The sequence below is a fragment of the Zonotrichia albicollis genome, chromosome 18, assembly GCF_047830755.1.
Source record: "Zonotrichia albicollis isolate bZonAlb1 chromosome 18, bZonAlb1.hap1, whole genome shotgun sequence".
Taxonomy (NCBI): domain Eukaryota; kingdom Metazoa; phylum Chordata; class Aves; order Passeriformes; family Passerellidae; genus Zonotrichia; species Zonotrichia albicollis.
In genome coordinates, this window is record NC_133836.1 from 12,637,092 (window position 1) to 12,655,135 (window position 18,044).

At 55.0% G+C, this 18,044-nt stretch overlaps 1 protein-coding gene across 5 annotated transcripts in view; it reads left to right on the top strand.

Annotated features, from left to right (window-relative positions):
* NF2 (NF2, moesin-ezrin-radixin like (MERLIN) tumor suppressor) overlaps positions 1-17,678 on the top strand; it is a 48,309-nt gene extending 30,631 nt beyond the window's left edge. For 2 of the 5 annotated variants that reach the window (XM_074554015.1, XM_074554020.1), the window contains exons 13-16: positions 164-269; positions 5,139-5,269; positions 7,435-7,594; positions 16,442-17,678. In XM_074554015.1, coding sequence (XP_074410116.1) covers positions 164-269; positions 5,139-5,269; positions 7,435-7,594; positions 16,442-16,492 — 448 coding nt within the window. In that variant the 3' untranslated portion in view covers positions 16,493-17,678. Of the gene's footprint in view, positions 1-163; positions 270-5,138; positions 5,270-7,434; positions 7,595-9,186; positions 9,232-16,441 lie in introns of all 5 variants that reach the window. The other 3 variants (XM_074554017.1, XM_074554018.1, XM_074554016.1) reach the window with 3 other exon arrangements.
* Positions 17,679-18,044: the final 366 nt, after the last annotated feature.

The window sequence follows — 18,044 nt, forward strand, 5'->3', positions numbered from 1 at the left end:
TTACTCCTCTCTGTGTGAGAGCCTGCTGGGTGCCAGCCCTTCTGCTCGGATGAACTCAGCCCTTCTCTGTCTCTTCTTGCCTATTCCACACTGTGATCCTGCTTCCCCATTGCTGCAGTCATTGCTGCAGTCTGGCATTTGCTGTTCCTGTTGGTCCTTGCAGGGCAAAGGAGGCTGATCAGCTCAAGCAGGACCTGCAGGAGGCTCGCGAGTCGGAGCGCAGAGCCAAGCAGAAGCTCCTGGAGATCACCAGCAAGTCTTCCTACACAGTAAGAGAGATCTGTGTTGTAATTCCCAGTTCCCTGCCCTCCTGTGTAGCCTGGAGGAGACTCCTTCTCCATCCCAATCATGGAGGGGGCTGAGCTGTCTCTTGGCTGCTCAGAAATCCTGAGCAGTGCTTGCCCTTTTCATCCCTGCATCTCATCCAGCACAACTTCACTTTGCTCTTTTTTTTTTTCCACCCACCTCTTGCTACGAGAGCAAAGGAGCTGCTGGTGAAATTAAAGCAGCAAATTTTAAACCAATTTAGCAGCCGTGTCAGAGGCACTTTGCCAGCACGTGTGGAGTGCACCAGCTTAGCCATAACCTTTAAAATAGGGTTAAATATACCCTTATTCTTGTTAGGTGGGATAAACACTGTTCAGAACCTGGGAATTTATTCTTTGGGCATAAACTGGACCTTCATGTGCTGGAAAAAAACTTACTTGAAGGGAGATTATTCCATAATTGTCCATTAAGAGGATTTCACACCTTCCTCTGAAGCATCTGCTCCCTGTTCCTGCTGGGCACTGAAAAGCCAGACTGGATGACCAATGCTCTGACTTGTCTGGCAGTTCTTTTCCTCTGCTTCCCTAATTGTGCCTGCAAGCCCCATCAGGTGCCTGCAGCCCTGCAGCTCACACCTGTTCCTTCCTGGCCTGGGGGAAGGGGAGCAGCATCAGCAATAGGCTTGAGTGGCAGTTATGGACAGGCCAGCACTGTGGTTTGAATTTGTACCTGCAGGCTCCTTCCTCCTTTGTCTGGAAACTTTATAGGAGAGGGGTTGAGATGGAGCAACTTTTCATCCCAATTCCCTGGAGTTCACTGCAAGAATATTTGGAAGCTGTTAAAAATAACAGTGATGGAAAATAATCAGGTGCTCTCAGCCCTGGGACACTCAGTCAAGTGAGTGCTGGATAAAGCCCAGCTTTGGAGTGCTGCTTCTTTTACAAGTCACTGGAATTCTGGGATGCACCAGCTCCTTAATTCTGGCTTTGACTTGTGCACAGGGAGACACTTGTCCTCGTTGAACAGTGTGGGATTTGGGCAGCCCTTGCACACCCTGTTCCCTCATGTTTTCATGTCCATCCTTAGTGAAACCAGCAGAGCCCAGCTCCAAGCCCTTGTGCTGAAATCCCTGCACAGGGGAGCAGCTGGGTGGCTCTGCTCTGTGTTCCTGAGGAATTAGAGCCTCATTAGGGGAATGTTGTGGGATTGCATGGAGCTCAGCTCCACCCCTCCAGCTGCATCTGATGCCTGGAGGCAGAGCTGCTGCTTCCAGACACATGCGGCTGTGTCCTCTGCCTTCCCTAAAGAGCCCTGGCCTTCCAGACACGCTGCCAGCGCCTGCTGGGAAGGGAAATCGCAGGTGCTGTTCCTCCTGCCCCTCTCCCTGCCTGGGATGAGGGATGAGGGCAGTGCTGCACACACTCCCTGGCTGCTGTTTTCAAGGTCAGGAGGAGGAGGCTGGTGTGCCCACCATGTCCATATCCAGGTGAAAGCACCTTGCTGGGCTCTTCCATCCTCTGTTACACTTCCCTGGATTGCCAGTACATGGGAGGACCCTGTTTTGAAAGCTGGTTTTGGGAGACTTGAGTTCCTCAGCTCTGATGAGCAGTGCAGGATTCCAACTTTTCTCCTCCTGAATGGGTGTGTAACATTGGGCTTGTTCTTTTCCATGGTCCCAGAGTTGTGCTGTCATCCCCTGACACTGGGAACTCAGCAGGACTTCACAAGAGCAAGAGAGGAAGGAGTGATTGGATGGATGTAGAATCATTTAGGTTGGAAAAAACCCTTCAGAGATGGAGTCCAATCCCTGACCTAACTCTGTGCTGCAGAAAAAGCTAAAGAAACAGTTATATATATATATTTCAACTTTCCAATCTTCAATCCTGGCTCTTTAAAGCTTGTTTCAGTGTCTTTTTAGTCCTTGAAGCCCAGGCTGCTTTTATGATGTCACTGGTAGGTGATGCATGAGAAGTGAGATGTGGATGTGAGTCTCAGGCTTGGAGAACGACTCATTCCTTATGGACTTGGCTGCAAATCTCTGCCTCCCTCAGTGCCCTTCAGGTGCCAGCTAAAGGCAGCCACCTCCTCTCTCATCCTGTGGGAGCTGGCAGTGCCTGCTTTGGGCTTGCCCAAAATAAAGGCAGTGGCAGCACCAGGAGGAGCTTTGCCTGCAGGGGAACCCTCCTGACCTGCTCTGTGCTCCCTCTGGATCCTGTCTGTATTCCTGAGGGATCCAAGGGATGCTGCTGTGCTGCTTTCCTCTTAAAGGCAGGAAACTGCTGGAGTGCAGGAGCAGGGCTCTGCAGTTTGTTCCAGGTCAGGGAACACATATGGAAAAAGCTCCCTGTCCCTTTTATCACCCCATGGCCCTGGATTAGAGATACCAGCACCTGCTGAGAGAGCTGCCCACGATTGTTGCTAATGGCAGGGAATCTGCAAGAGAAATTCCAGATCTGGGGTCCCAGCACAGGAGGGACCTGGAGCTGCTGGAGAGAACCCAGAGGAGGCAGCAGAGATGCTGCAAGGGCTGGAGCCAGGCTGGGAGAGCTGGGGGTGCTCACCTGGAGAGGAGAAGGCTCCAGGGAGAGCTCAGAGCCCCTGGCAGGGCCTGAAGGGGCTCCAGGAGAGCTGGAGAGGGACTGGGGACAAGGGATGGAGGGACAGCACACAGGGAATGGCTCCCAGTGCCAGAGGGCAGGGATGGATGGGATATTGGGCAGGAATTCCTGGCTGTGAAGGTGGGGAGAGCCTGGCACAGGGTGCCCAGAGCAGCTGGGGCTGCCTCTGGATCCCTGGAAATGTCCCAGGCCAGGTTGAATGGGACTTGGAGCAGCCTGGGACAGTGGGAGGTGTCCCTGCCATGGCAGGGGTGGAACAGGATGAGCTTTAAGCTCCCTTCCCACCCAAACCATTCCGTGATTCTGTTAAATGCTTTGTTCCAGATATCAATCCTGTGCCTTTGTGAGCCCTGAACCTGCTCACTCTTTGCTTTATCCATACTCTTCCTCACTCCTGCTGCTCTCTGACTTCACCAATTTTTTCCTTGCTCCATGGCAGAGCAGTGCTGAGGGAAGAGAAGGACGTAGTGGCTGTAGCAACCCTGATGAATTGGCTCAGGCCTTAATGGCTGCAGCAACTGAAATTCCTGCTCAACTGTTACTGCTGCTGTTGGGAGTTTTTAAAAACAAAAACCAACAAAGCTTGTACTGAAAAAAAAACCAAGCTAAAGGTTGTTTGAAGGCCAGTGGGCTGGCTTGGATGCTCCTGGCTCCCCTGTGCTGCAGGGACAGGAGAACCTCACGTGGGAAGGGCTTTGGGAACGCCTGTGTGCCTTACAGGGAAGGGACTTGAATGTCAATGGGATGCAAGTATTTAAATCAGTTAAGTGCTTTGGCAGACCTGTCCCCTTTCCTTCGAGACTGGAATTGAGGTACTGAGCTGTCCCTTGCAGCGCCTGCTCCAGAATTAATGCGCCTTTGTTCTGTGCTGGCAGCAAAGGGGGAGGAAGGAGTTGGCTTTCCTTGTCAGATGGGTCTTAACTCACCTGGAAGGCTCCAGCCAGGCCAAGTGCAGTTTGAGGCACCTCCTTGTTTATGCTTGTACGAGGTGTTTGTGTTCAGCTTTGCTGCTCCATGAAATGTTGTCCCTCTCAGATTTGTCCGAGCTGGGAAGGAGCCCTGGCTGTTTGTGAATTCCAGGCTGGTGCTGAGGGCAGAGGCAGGTTATTGTGCAGAGTAAATCTGTCACCCCAGTGCTTGCAGGTCTTGCTGAAGAGGAGCTGACTGAAAACAGTGCTTGGAGTATCCCAAATAGGAGAAAGAAAGAGCCAATGGAAGCTCAAACTCTCATTTGTTAGAGCGGGTACCCAGCAGTGCCATTCCAGGTTTGGGCACATTGTTTTCCTTACGGGAATCCCTAAAAGCAAGAAGGAGCATCCAGGAGGGAGGTGGGGGATCTTTGGGATGCCAGGCTGGATTTCTCAGACCCCAGAGCAGGGCTGAGCAGGCTGGCAGAGCTGTGACTCAGCCCCATCTGATGCTGCTGTGCCACCCTTGACGTGTGCCCTGTTTGCCACCTCATCCAGCGTGCTGCAGGAGCAGAGCCATGACTCCAGCAGGCTTTTCCTCTCCTCCTAATGAGCCCATTTGTTAGAGGTGTGACACAATTTTTGACTGAGAGGAAGAAGGGTCATTTTTAAGGAGAAGATAAAATCTGAGGGCCTGGCAGTGTGTGTCACTGGGGGATAGCAAAGCATTTTGCAGGAGGAAGAAAGTCCCAAATCCTTGCTCAGGTGTTGCAGGAGTGATTTGCTGTGTTATCTCCGTTTCCAGCTGAATCTAGAAGTGGTTTCTAAACCTTTGGAGCTGTAAATTACTGAGGAGATAAAAATGTGTCAGTGCATCTCCATGGACCTTGCTGGAATGGCATCCTTGGGGTCACATTGGTCTTGGTTCAGGCTTTGGGGAGCTGTGGAGTGCAGGACTCTGCTGTCACACAGGGTCTTACATTGTCCCTGTTCACAGCTTGAACTTTATAAACCTGAATGAATGTTAAATAGCAGGCAGATGACTCCCAAGAGGCAGCTTAAAGTGACACAGCAGTGATAAAGCCTTGATTTTACCAAGTCTTGTCAATAGATTTTGAAGGCAGGTGGTATTTTGTCTCCTCTTTTAGGACTGCATAGAATCCTGGAGGAGCAATGGCTTTGGATGGAGGAGCAAATTGGGAGTGGAGCAAGGGGATGTCCAGGCTGATCTTGTGCTCAGGACTCTGGGCTCAAGTGTTGCTCTGATTTTACATCAGCATTGCAGAACACTGGCTGTAGTGATGCTTGTGTGGCCCAGAGTGATTAACTCGTGCTCTCTCCTCAGCAGTCCATGAACTCGAGTACCACAGCACTGCCCACTGACCTGCCGAGCTACAACCTCATCAGTGAGAGCCTCTCCTTCGACTTCAAGGATACAGACATGAAGAGGCTGTCCATGGAAATCGAGAAGGAGAAGTATGTGGCACACATCCAATCCAGGCTGGGCTGGGATTTGTGCTGAATGTGAGCCAGGTGTGCCAGAGGCCAAGCACAGCTGGGCTGTGTCACCCCGGGGTGGCAGCGGGAGCAGGGCAGTGCCCGTGCCCTGAGCTGGCACTGCTGGGGCACCTCCAGGGCTGGGGCAGCTCTGGGACCCTCCTGACAGGAGAGCCCTGGAGGGGCTGGAGCGTGTCCAGGGCAGGGAACGGAGCTGGGAAGGGGCTGGAGCCCCAGGAGAGGCTGAGGGAGCTGGGCAGGGGCTCAGCCTGGAGCAAAGGAGGCTCAGGGGGCCCTTGTGGCTCTGCACAGCTCCTGCCAGGAGGGGACAGCCGGGGGGTCGGGCTGTGCTCCAGGGAACAGGGACAGGAGCAGAGGGAACGGCAGGGCAGGCTCAGGGTGGATTTTGGGATCATTTCTTCCTGGAAAGACCTGTCCAGCCCTGGCACAGCTGCCCAGGGCAGTGCTGGTGTCCCCATCTCTGCAGGGATTTAATACCCATGTGGATGTGGCACTTGGGGACATGGGGCAGAGGTGGCCTTGGCAGTGCTGGGGAATGGTTGGACTTGTTAACCCCAGAGGGCTTTTCCAACCTGAACAGTTCTGGGCTTGTCCTGGCTGAGCCTTTCCCTGGTGGGGACCTGGTGTTACCAACCTGCTCCCAGGTGAGCTCAGGGCCCTGCTCCAGGCAGGTCCTCTCCCTGTGGGAATCCTGGCCCTGCTCGGGCTGGAATTGCCCACGGTGCTGGAAAGAGTTAACAGCAGGCTGAGTGCTGGAGGCTTGAGGCTTTGCAGGTGTCCAGGGACCCTGGGGTGTGTTAAGGTCCTTCACTGGGGCTTTAACCCCTTTTCCTTGGCATTTGTGTCACGTTCCTGGATAAAAAGTGTTCGCCAGCAAGTTTGGATGTGATTATGAGCTTTGATCTTGTGTTTTCCTGAGGGTGTAAGTGTAGCCTTCGAAATTACCAATTGAGCAGAAATCAAAGCAGATCAGATTTTAATCTCTGTAGTAATGATGTGCTTTGTTCATCGATTGGGTCATAGATCAAAGCCACAATGGCTCTGTCATCCTGCTCTGGCCAAAACTTCCCGAGGCTGCCCTGACACCCCTGGATCCCAGAGGCTGCTTTGCTTTGCCTCTGCTCAGTGCCCTTTGCTGTGTATGAAATCACAGACCTAGAGACAGATTAAGAACTTCTGAAAACTTTTCCCAAAGCCAGAAGGAAAAAGATAGAAGCTGAAAATAACAGGATAATTCCTGGTTCTGTACCCAGGTTGCTATCTAGGTCATCCTGCTCTCCTGAGCTGGGAGAGCTGCTTCTGCCAAATGCTGAAAGCAATATAGGATGCTTTTTCTGTCTTCTCTGGGGCTGTTCTCTTTCTGTGGGTGCTGGGATAAACCTCTTCACAAATTTTGGCACTGGAAAGGGTTCCTGTTACCCTGCTGGCCCTCTGACCTGGCTCGGGGGGTTAATCACAGCTACAAAACTCATGGGGCGATTTTCCAGTTGATTTTTCATTGTGAAGGCAGTTCAGGACGAGTCCTGGGAATGCTGGCTTTGAGGGTTGGTTTTTTTTCCTTTCTTGCTTTTTTTTTGGGATGCTTTCTTTCTGCCAGGGGTACTCTGTGTCCACAAGATCCCTGGGGTATTTTGGGGACAGCACTTGCTCCCACATAGTTTGTGAGCTAAATCCCTCTAAAACATGACAAGTCACTACATCAGGGTTCTTCTTCATGGAAGGTTTGTGGATTTGGGTTGTGGAGCAGCTTTGGGAAGGGGTGCAGGGGTGTAGAGCTCTCCTGAATAGTTCTTAAACCACTGTGTGGTGTAAACCTCCGTCAGCTTCCCTTGCAAATGGGAGACTTAAAAATACCACCCAGCTTGGGTTTAATTTTGTATAATAATAATATAACTTACACTCTTATTGCTGGGTTGGCTGTCTGGGTCCCCTTTAATAAGGAACAAATAATTGCTCTGAGTAGCTCATTGTGTGCTATAAACTGATATCATCAGTTCCACACGCTAAAAATAATGAAGAAAAGCTGTTCCTGTTATAATTCTGTTATAATTCTGTTATCAGGTGTCACATCAGCAGGTGCAGCTGGTCAGTGCTAACCCAGGGCTGTTCTCTGTGTGTTTTAGGGTGGAGTACATGGAGAGGAGCAAGCACCTGCAGGAGCAGCTCAACGAGCTGAAGACAGAAATTGAGGCACTGAAGCTCAAGGAGAGGGAGACAGCTCTGGATATTTTGCACAACGAGAACTCCAGCCGGGGCAACAGCAAGCACAACACTATTAAAAAGGTATCAGAAGGCCCCAGTTTGTATCCCCTCTGATGAAACCCTTTAAAAAGAGCCCTAAAATCGTCCTGCTTTTGATAATAAAATTGTTGGATTTAGGCTTTCTTCCCCAGCTGCTTAGCTTTGATCGGAGAATTGCAGCTTCTGGTGGTCCTGGTGTCCTGACCCAGCCTGGTCTCTCCAGGGCTGTGGGACGGAATGTGAGGGTCTCCAGAGCTGAAGGTGTTTCTGAACCTTAAAAGCTGTAAAGGATGTTGTTGGAAGGGCTCTGCATCCCCAGTGAACAGGAAAAGCCCTCCCTGCCTATTGCAGCTGTTCTGTATGAGCACTGAGCTTGTCTGGTGAATAACGAGGGCAGAAATACTCCTGGCTTAGGAGCTCTCAGTGGAAAAAGCCAAAAGCTCTTCCTCTCTTTTAATCTCTCTAGAGAAACCTGTAGTGCAGCTTCAGTCACTAACAGCAAAGCCTTTGCTGGCAGGGGGTGTGAGACCTCTGCTCCCTGGAGCCACCTGCAGTGGGGCTGACATGAGGAACTTCAGCCAAAAATTGAGCCAAAAATCTTCCACATCCCGTCTTCTTCCTTTGCCTCAGTGCTGGGCTCTGTAACGAGGGGCTGGAGGCACATCCATGATGGGTTTGGATGGTGGTGGTCAGCCCCACTCACCTGCAAAGGCTTTTTCCCTGCAAAGGCTTTTCCTGGCTGGCTTTCTGCTGGCAGCTGTCCTCGGGAAGGACTCGGAAATCCAGGCTGTGGTAACAACTGCAGGCTTGAAAAACAAATTCTGTTCTCTTTACTACTCCCAGCCAGAAGTTATGTCTGAAAGGATTTGGGAATATCAGTTCTTGAGACTTTGGTGGCTGGGAGTTTGTGATCACTGAATTGGGGCAGGAAAATGAATCTAGCGGGGCTCACTCACCAGTTTCCCCGTGCTGGCCTGGAGCTATTCAGGTTCCTGTCACACTAGAGCAGAGAAAATAAAAATCTTCACAACCCCTTTTGTCATTGTAGAATCTCCAGGCGTTTCTGCTCCCAGTAGGTTTGGGAAGGATTTGTCTCTGTGTTCCAAGTCCTTGGTTTAAACAAAAACTGCTAAATTTTCACTTCTGACAGAGAGGAGTTCATAGAGAGCTGATGGTCCCATTTGTCTCCCTTAAAGAGGGTGGCTGGGCCATCATTACCGTGTCTGTCAGGGCTTGTCACAGTGCTGTCACTCTGCCTCCTTTGAAGATGGAGTCTTGTCCTGTCCCCTCCCTTCCGGAGGCAGCGGGGGCTGCCCGGCTGCTGCATCTCAGCACGGAGCAAAGGTTCCCAAATAACAGACTATTAGTGGAGACATCAGAGGGAAATTACAGCCTGCTCTGCCCAGGGAGGTCAGCAGGGCTTTTGATTTAGCTGTGGTAAAGGCAAGGAAACCCAGGGCACTGGGAATGGGATATCAGTCCAGCAATACTTCAATGGCACCAATGCTCTGCCTCACCTGGAAGCTGCTGGTTGCTCCAGGCAAGCCCTAAGATCCCACAGATCCCCTGCCCTCGTATCACACACACGGGGATTATTATTATTATTTGTTGTTCGTTTTATTTTGCTGGTTTAGCCTCAAGCCCAGGGCAGAAGACCTATCTGCATTTGAGAATTCCAAGTAGGTTATTCCAAGGTACTCTGGTGGGGTGCTGGGCTCTGGCTGTGGCACTAACCCGTGCATGAGCTTGCCTGCGCTCCAGCGGCACCGGCTGCCCGTGGTCACCCGTCCAGCCTGGCTCTCCCTCCCCCAGGAGCACCCCCAGCCTCTCTGCACTTCTTCTTACACCTCATCCTCCGTGCTGGGAAGCTTTCTTGGCAGAAATTGTGTTGGCAACCTCAGAGGGGGAGTTCAGGTAGAGGCACGTTAATAATTCAGCACGCCTGTTTTTGCACCGGTGGTTGGGAATCTATCGGAGGTGCAGGGCAGCCTTTGAAGATTCTTTTAATGAAGTAAACCAGCACCTTCCCCCCTTGTTTGTTGCAGAAAGAAATTCAGGATGTTAAAAAAATACCCCAAACAAACAGCTAAACCAATAATCTTTGCTGCCAACGTTGTCAAAATGGGCTAAAAATGCACAGCTCCATCTCGGAGCCGAGCAGCACGAGGATGCTCTGCCTGTTGGAGAAGCATCCCAGGAAGGTAAAGCAGAGGATTGAGGACAACTGGTGTCTGCAGGTGGCTCTGTGCCAGGGGAAGGTCACCAGCACACCTGGGGACAGGAGCTGTCCTTCTCCCTGCACTGCCTCTGCCCAGGGGGTCCTGCTCTGTTAGTGCCACATCTCTTATTCCTGGAGCCTGCTTTCCTCCAAGGATTTGCCCTCAATCTGCAGGCTGGATGTGCTGAGCATCCACTCCCTCCTTCGGGAGGATGAGTCTGGGGAAGCTTTCCTGCTCTGCCCTGGGGCAAAGTTCTTGCACAGCCACAGGGTTTTGGGAGCTTGGAGTCGGTGGCACTCAGGGAAATACTGGGATACCACACTCATGGGTGGCAGAGCTGGTGGGAAATGCTTTTGGAAAAGACACAGCAATTCCCCAGCACCTCTGGAGCTCAGGAGCAGAGGCAGGAGGTTGTTTTACCCAGGAGAACTCAGAACAAGGCTGTGCCGTTCTTCAGTGCACCAGCCATTCCAGGGGCTGTAAATCCCTGGAGTTTGGGGCTTGTGCCAGCTCTGAGGAGCTGCAGGTGTTCCCAAAACAGGCTGCTCTCGTTGTTGAACAGTTCCATGGGGAAGAGGCTAAAAGGGGTGACCCTGCAGGTCTGGGCCACCTTGGGGGAGGTGTTGGATATTTCCACACAGACTGGCTGTGGATGAAATGCATTATCCCATCCCACCTGCCTTGAAGAGCTCTGTGAAATTTGGGGTGAAATCCGCTTGTGGCCACAGCACAAGGAGGTGAAAGGAAGCCCTGGCAGTCTGTGGGAAGACTCATCCAGCAGCTGGGAGAGCTGCAGTGCCCAGGAGGAGCCCCCATAATTAAAGCATCTGCACAGCGAGCGCTGCAGTGTGACCTCTGGGCTTTGGCGCCTGCCTTTGAAGGCGCCTGCGAAGTTTTTCATGTTTAATTACGTGGTTAACATGCTAATCCCTTTTTATGAGCTCTGTGGGCACAGCACAGACACCTCATCTGGAAGCTGCTCTCCCTTCTCCGTAGCTCCCTGCCGTGGGCTGGTGCTGTGGCTCCAGCTGGCTCCGGTTCAGGAGGGTTTGTCACTTCGTCTGTGGTAAAGGGTGAAAAACCCACTTCTTCCTCATCTCCTCCGCTGCAGGAAAGCTCCCAGGACAGGCTGCTAAAACACAATCAGGTCTTTGATTCCACTTGCTTTCTTCTTGCACAGTCATGCTTATTTACTGGGATTTAAGCCCTTTGAAGTATCCAGGCAAGGAGCAAATCTCCACGCCTGTTCCCAGACAAGCAGCTTTGTGCTTGAGCCTCTGGTCCTTCCACAGGCAGCCTCAGCCTCTCCTGCCAGGCTCTCACGTGGCAGAGAGCAGCTTCTCCAGGGCTTGAGCTCCATCCCAGAGCATCACTTTTGGGGCCCACGGGGATCCTGCTGGCTCCTTCCCTGGCTCTGATCCTGGATGCAGTGCAGTGTTGCCCTTGGCTTGGATAACGATCATTGTGGAGACACTTGGAGATCTGAGCTGGGGTGTTCAGGGTGGAGAAGAGAAGGCTCCAGGGAGACCTTAGAGCCCCTCCCAGTGCCTGAAGGAGAGCTTGGAGGGACTGGAGACAAGGGATGGAGGGACAGGACACAGGGAATGGCTCCCAGTGCCAGAGGGCAGGGATGGATGGGATATTGGGAATTGGGAATTGTTCCCTGGCAGGGTGGGCAGGCCCTGGCACAGCTGTGGCTGCCCCTGGATCCCTGGCAGTGCCCAAGGCCAGGCTGGACACTGGGGCTTGGAGCACCCTGGTATAATCTAAGGTGTCCCTGCCCATAGCAGGGAGTGGGACTGGATGAGTTTTAAGGTCCCATTTGGATTTAGCCAATGAACAGCTCCCAGCTGGAAGCACAGAAGGGTGAGTGGGGCAGAGCCAGGGGGATTTTGCAGCCTTGCCTTCCCTCCTGCCACCTTTGGGATAGGCTGTGGTCTGTCCTTGTGAGGACACTGGTGGCTGATGATGGCACTGCTGCCTGAGTGTCTCATCATGCAGACAGCATGTGCCACCCCCACATGTCACAAGGCTCCTTCATCATCTGGGCAGGTGGAAGGATTTTGGGAAGCTGGCACTGGGGCAGAAGCTTTCTCTATTTTCCACCTGCACCAGGTGAGCAGTGTGCTAGGGATCAATTAAATGTGTCCCTTGAGGAGTTCACAATTCCTGTGGGGTCCCTGTCACCTCCTGGCCACTCCCTTCCTCATCTCTCCCTTCTGGAGCTGCAGATTCCCTGGATCAGGTCTGTTCTGCCCCAATAGATTGCTGGGAGAAGGAGGATGTGCCCCTTGCAGAGAGCAGCACAAGGAATGCTCTGGGCAGGACAAAAGGAGGGAGCCTGGGTGGGACAGGGCTGCCATCCTTCCCTGTGCACGTGGGACAGGGATGAGGCTCCTCAGTCTCCTGCAGGGCTGTGGAACCCAACCCCAGCTGGAAAGGGAAGGCAGAACAGGCACACCAGCAGCAAGGGACTTCCCAGGAGCAGCAGTGCCGGCGTTTCCCATTTCCTTGAGAGCTGTGAAGTTGGAAAGGATGAGTGAGGCTGCCAGCTTCTCACTCAGCCTGGCACCTGGCTGGGTGCAGGTGGGAGCCAGGAGACACCCAGTGGGCAGAGCAGCTCTGGGATACACATTTTCCAAATGCAGAAGGAGACAGAGGCTCATCCCACGTGGCTCTTGCCCACACACCCCCACGTGTGCCAGACCACATCCCTTCCAGGCTCCTTTTCCTCCCGCTTCTCCTCGGAGCTGGGAAGTGAAACTCCCAGGCAGTTAAACTGGGACACAGCAGCCTCTTTTCCTTGTTTACAAGGAGCAAGAGGAAAGTAGGAAACGTCAGGCCTATCAGCTATTTCTGTGGCAGCCTTTGAAAAGCGTTTCCTTCACATGGAGCGTCATCTTCTCCTTTCAAATGGGCTCATCAAAGCGTCGGGGGCTGGGGGACAGTTGTGCTCGGGAGAGAATAAACGGCAGCGTGGGAGGCAGAGAGGAGAGGCAGGGAAATGGGAAGAATCACAGGAAAACAGGCTTTGGGTTCAAAAGTAACACAGTGGGAATTGAGAGGTCCACCTGGCCGGTGGGGCCGGGGAGCAGGCAGGGATGGGGAAAAGCACCAGTGGGGAGTAAAGAGGATTTAGTGTGTGGAGCACTGGGTGGTGGTTGGCAAGGGCTGCAGATCTTCCCAGCAGCAGGAAAACATCTTGGCTTTACACAGGGTGAGGGTGGCACAGGTCCCCCTGTCCTCCAGCCTGGCCATCCTGCAGGGTCAACAAGGAAATGAGACCTCTTAAACCTCTCCCTGCTGGGGGAAACCTGGGGGCAGGCTGGTGTGAGCTGCAGCCCCTCCTTGTTGCCCCACTCTGGGGGCTCACAGGAGCCTTGCGGTGTTTCCCTGCGTTGGGTTTGCCCAGGCACTTACTGGGTTGCTTTGGTTTGTTTGTGTTGCCTAAATGAAATCAGCCCAGCAGCCCTGGGGAGCAGCAGGCTCAGAGGAGCCCCAGTGCAGGAATGCAGGGAGGACTCTTCCCTCTCTCCCCTTCCTGAGATCTTGATTCATTCTGAGCTCAGGCCGCTTAATTGTGCTGCCTCTCTCTCCCTCTAAATTTTCCTTGATGGCTCTGGTAGAGCATGGGGAGCCCACCCTCCCTCCTGCAGGAAGGAGATTATCATAATACTGCTTGTAAATCAATTTTTTTTTTCCTTTTCTCCGCACTGACGAGGATGTAACTCCCTCTTAATCACCCTGCACAGCGTTACGCTACGGGGAGGGATATTTATTTCTCCTCGCCTGGCCAGAAGGGGATGTGGAGACTGCAGAGAGATTTTGGAGGTCTTGGAGGCTTTCCCCCCAACAGACGATGGAGAGGCCAGCACAGGATGGTGCTCTCCCCTTTGCTTTCACATCCCAGTGGAGAAGAGAAAGGAAGAGCAGATGAGGGAGTGGGGTTTCCCTGCAGACAGCTCCCTGTGCCCCCCAGCACCCCCTGGGATGAGTCAGGACCCCTGGGACTGGTGTGTGTGGTGCTCCCAAGGATAGCCCTGCCTGTGCTCCACAGTGAGGCAAACAGCAACAGAAGAAGGAAAAAGGGCTGGGGGGAGTTTTCCCCCCTGGCATGGGGAGTGGCAAGTCAGGGAGCAGTAAAGAGCAGCCCAGGTTTCCTCTCAGGTGGTTCTGGAGTAGTCAGATGGGAGGAGGCAGCTGCCTGGAGCTGCTGGGCAGCCCTGCTCCTGCTCCTGCTCCTGCTCCTGCTCCTGCTCCTGCTCCTGCTCCTGCTCCTGCTCCTGCTCCTGCTCCTGGTCCTCACTGGAAGGGATCTCAAAACTTCTCCTGTCCCACCCCTGCCCTGGCAGGGACACCTTCCACTGTCCCAGGCTGCTCCAAGCCCTGTCCTTGGGCACTGCCAGGGATCCAGGGGCAGCCACACCTGCTCTGAGCACCTGTGCCAGGGCCTGCCCACCCTGCCAGGAGGAATCCCTGTGGTGTTTGCCTTTCAGGTGGCAAAATTGGCCACTGGTGGAGCCAGTGACCCAGAGGGCACAGCCCTCTTGGAAGTCTGTGCTCCCTCCTCTCCATGGGATCCCATCTCCTCCAGACCCACCTTTGCTCTGACTCCCTGTATGGTGCTCTTCCCATGCCTCACATTCCCTGGATGGGTTAAAAAGGTTCCACTGAGGCTCTCTAGGAGCCTTTGGATGTTGTGGATGAGAACATCCAGCAAAGGAGCAGGGCTGCATCTCTCCCTGTGCCTGTGCCTGTGCTGGATGCTCCAGAGCTCTGCTGGAGCTCTGCCTCCTCCTGCTTCCAAACCTCCAGCCTGAGGCAGGCACAGCTTTTGGCTCAGGCTGCCCTTGGGGGTACCCCAGGACCCCCAAAACACGTGGGGGGTTAATGGAGAGCAGTGTGCAGCTTCAGCAGAGAGCCAGGCTTGGAACAGTTGGATTCCTTGGTAAGCCCGAGGGGAACATCTTCCTGTGCTCCATCAGCAGCTGCAGCTTTGCCAGGGTTCCTCAGGGAATCCCTTCACTCTGCTGGGCAGGAGGGAGCTCCTGTGGGCTGGGGGGGTGCCAGGCTCTGGTTCCCCAGCCAGGCTGCAGAGGGGATGGATTTGGAGGCACAGCCTTGGGAAGGAGATGGATGGCAGGTAGATCACGGAATCATGGAATGGTTTGTGTTGGGAGGGTCCTTCAAGCTCATCCCATCCCACCCCTGCCATGGCAGGGACACCTCCCACTGTCCCAGGCTGCTCCAGCCCCAATGTCCAGCCTGGCCTTGGGCACTGCCAGGGATCCAGGGTGGGCACCCTGTGCCAGGGCCTGCCCACCCTGCCAGGGAACAATTCCCCATTCCCAACATCCCATCCATCCCTGCCCTCTGGCACTGGGAGCCATTCCCCCTTACCCTGTTGCTCCAGGCCTTGTCCCAAGTCCTTCTCCAGCTGTTTTGGACCCTTTAGGCACTGGAACACTCCCAGGAATGGGGTTCCTGTCTGGCAGCAGCCTGGGGCTCTCTGCTCCTTTTATTTTCCCTGTCCAGCCTTAGAGAGGAAAAACACTGCCTGTGTCACACAGAATCCCTGTCCCAGCTCAGCCACCTTCCAGCAGGGGGATGCTGAGGAGGAGCAGAGCCAGCCTGGCCTGGAAGCTGCTGCCAGAAAAGATTATTAAGCCCCTGTAGAAATTTCCTCTGCAATACAGATTTTTTTTTTTTGACTGGCATTAGAGCTGAGAGGGAATTACTGAGGAAGAGCCATGGGGGAGAAGCAGGGAGGGGGGGGAAGCGCCTGACTGCTCCATTGAGGGGTTTAACTCACTGTGAGGTGATCCCAGGGCTCCTGTTCCAGCAAAACCGGCATTCCCAGGAAGGCACCGTGCTTAATCCAGCTGAAACAGAGCCCTGGCAATCAGCCCGTGCTTTGGCAAACTCCTGGTGATCCAGCAGCTGCTGGAAGGTGGCACTTGTGCTGCTGCACTCCATTGGGTGGCTGCCTCTAAATCCTGGGATTTCTTCCCCACCACTGAGGATTCTTTTATCTTCTTTGGCCCCTCAGCAAGCAGGCTCAGGCTGCACTTGGGGTGTTGTTTGTGGGATGGATGTGGAAGGGTTCCCAAGGATTCCCAAGGGTTCCCAAGGGTTTCTGGGTCCTGCAGAGCCTGCAAGGACAGCCCTGGCAGTGAGGGCTCTCCAGCTCTGTCCTGTGGCAGGATGGATGGATGGGGTGGGATGGGCTGAGATCCCAGGGTGCCTGCATGGATCACACGTGGTGGGATGGGGCTGGATGGGAGCATGGAGAGGATGGGCCCTGTTTGGGGACAGAGGGGACACGTGTGTGGTGGCTGTTGGAGTTGTGGGTTCTCCCCCAGCTCACTGAGGTGTTTCTCCTCCAGCTTCCCAAGACTCCTCTATGTCCTCCTTGTCAGGGCCCCAGGACTTGGATCAGCATCCCCTGTATTCCATTCCTGGAAGCCTCAGCCGTGCCAGTGACCTTGATGGAATCTCTGTCCCCGCTTTCCCTCGGGCTGTGCTTGCTGTGGTGGGGGCTGCACGACCCCCGGCTTCTGCGCCCCCGGCCTTCCACATCCCGGTGTTTCCCTGGGGATCCAGCCCAGCTCCCTGCTGGGAGCGCTGTGGGAGCTGGGGCTGCCCCTGATGGCGCTCTGCTCTCTTGCAGCTCACCCTGCAGAGCACCAAGTCCCGAGTGGCGTTCTTCGAGGAGCTCTAGGGAGGAAGCGCTGGCGCCGCCGCTGCTGCTCCGCCCGCCGGGGCCCGCCGGGACCGGGACCGCCCCGGAGCCGCCGCCGCTCCAGCCCCGTGTGCGCACCCACGGACTCGGGCCCGGCTGCCCACGGACTCTGTGATGTTCTCTTGCTTTGCAGCCGTTCATCCTCCTCCTGACACTTTGTTTTCCTGGGTTTTCCAGCTTTTTTTCCTTATTTTTCTATCATTGCTTCCAGGCTCGGCCCTCCGGGCTTTTCCCTGGAGCCGGGGTCGGGGCTGTGGCCGTGCCTGCCCACCCTGGCAGCCAGCAGAGAGTGTGCCCGAGGGTCTCCCTGCGAGGGGTGGGCACCCCTCGGGGTTGGCTTCTCCAGGGTTCTGGAGCTCGCTGTGCCAGCCCAGAGCCCTCGGTGCCGGGCTGGGGTCCCACGGGCCGGCCCTGGAGCCCCGCACGGAGCCGGGAGCTCCATTAGGATCCCGAGCATGTTCCAGTGGAGTGCTGTAAATCAGGAACGCCGCGCTGGGGCGGGAGAGGAGCAGGGAGCGGGAGGACCGGGACCTGGGGCTGGGGGGATGCTGGGCTGCTTCCCTGGGGAGAGGAGGTGGGAGGAAGGGCTCCTCCTCCTCCTCCTCCCTGCTGGGAGCAGGGAGCGGGAGAACAGCTAGTGCCAACCAAACGAAACCTTACTGTTCCTGCAAACTGTGACAAACCCGGGCAGCTCCAGGCTGGGGGGATCCCGGGGCTCCCAGGGTGTCCCAGCCCCTCGGAGCCCCCGGGAGTGCCGCTGTCCCGGGCTGGGCCCGGGCTGCCGGTCCCGCCTGTCCCATCGCGGGTGCCTTGCTCTGACCCCCCCCCGGGGGAACAGGGATGCCTTGACCTTCCCTTCCTGTGTCCGTCCCCAGCCCTGGGCCCCTCCCGGCTGGAAGGCTCTTCCAGAGCCGGTGCTGCCCCGGGGATCCCTGACATCCCCTCGGGACCCGCAGTTCCTCCTCCCACAGCCCCCCGGAGGCTCAGTGTGGAGTAGCCCCCGTCCCAGCGCTGTTTATTTAACCCGGGATCGTTCCCCGCACGTGGCTGCAGCTCGGATGGCTGTGGCCTGGCACAGCCGCTTTCCCATTCCCTGGACTGTTGTACTCCGAAGGAATAACTGTTTTCTCCTGTTTTAATAAAAATTCACAGCACTACGAGGGGAGCCGAGGCTTCTTTGCTGTTTTTTTTCTTTGGGAGAAGCTGCTGGGAGCGCGGCTGCCGCAGTTGGCGGTGCCGGGATTAACGGGAGGCGCAGCTGCAGTGCCGGGATCCCTCCGGGGCTCCCGCGGCACCGGGAGCGCTCCAGCCCCGCTCCCCCGGGGCTCTTTGTGCCCCTCCGTGAGGGAAAAAGGGTTTGGGGTGCCCAGAGGGGCTGTTGGCCATCCCTGATCCCGTCCTGCCTGCAGTAAATAAAGGATGTGCTGCATTGACCTCAATTTTCTAATTAATCACGGATGGAACCGGCCCGGCCCAGCGAGCCCCGGGGCTGTTCCCGGCCCCGTGGATTCGCTTTTCCTCCGCCCTCCGG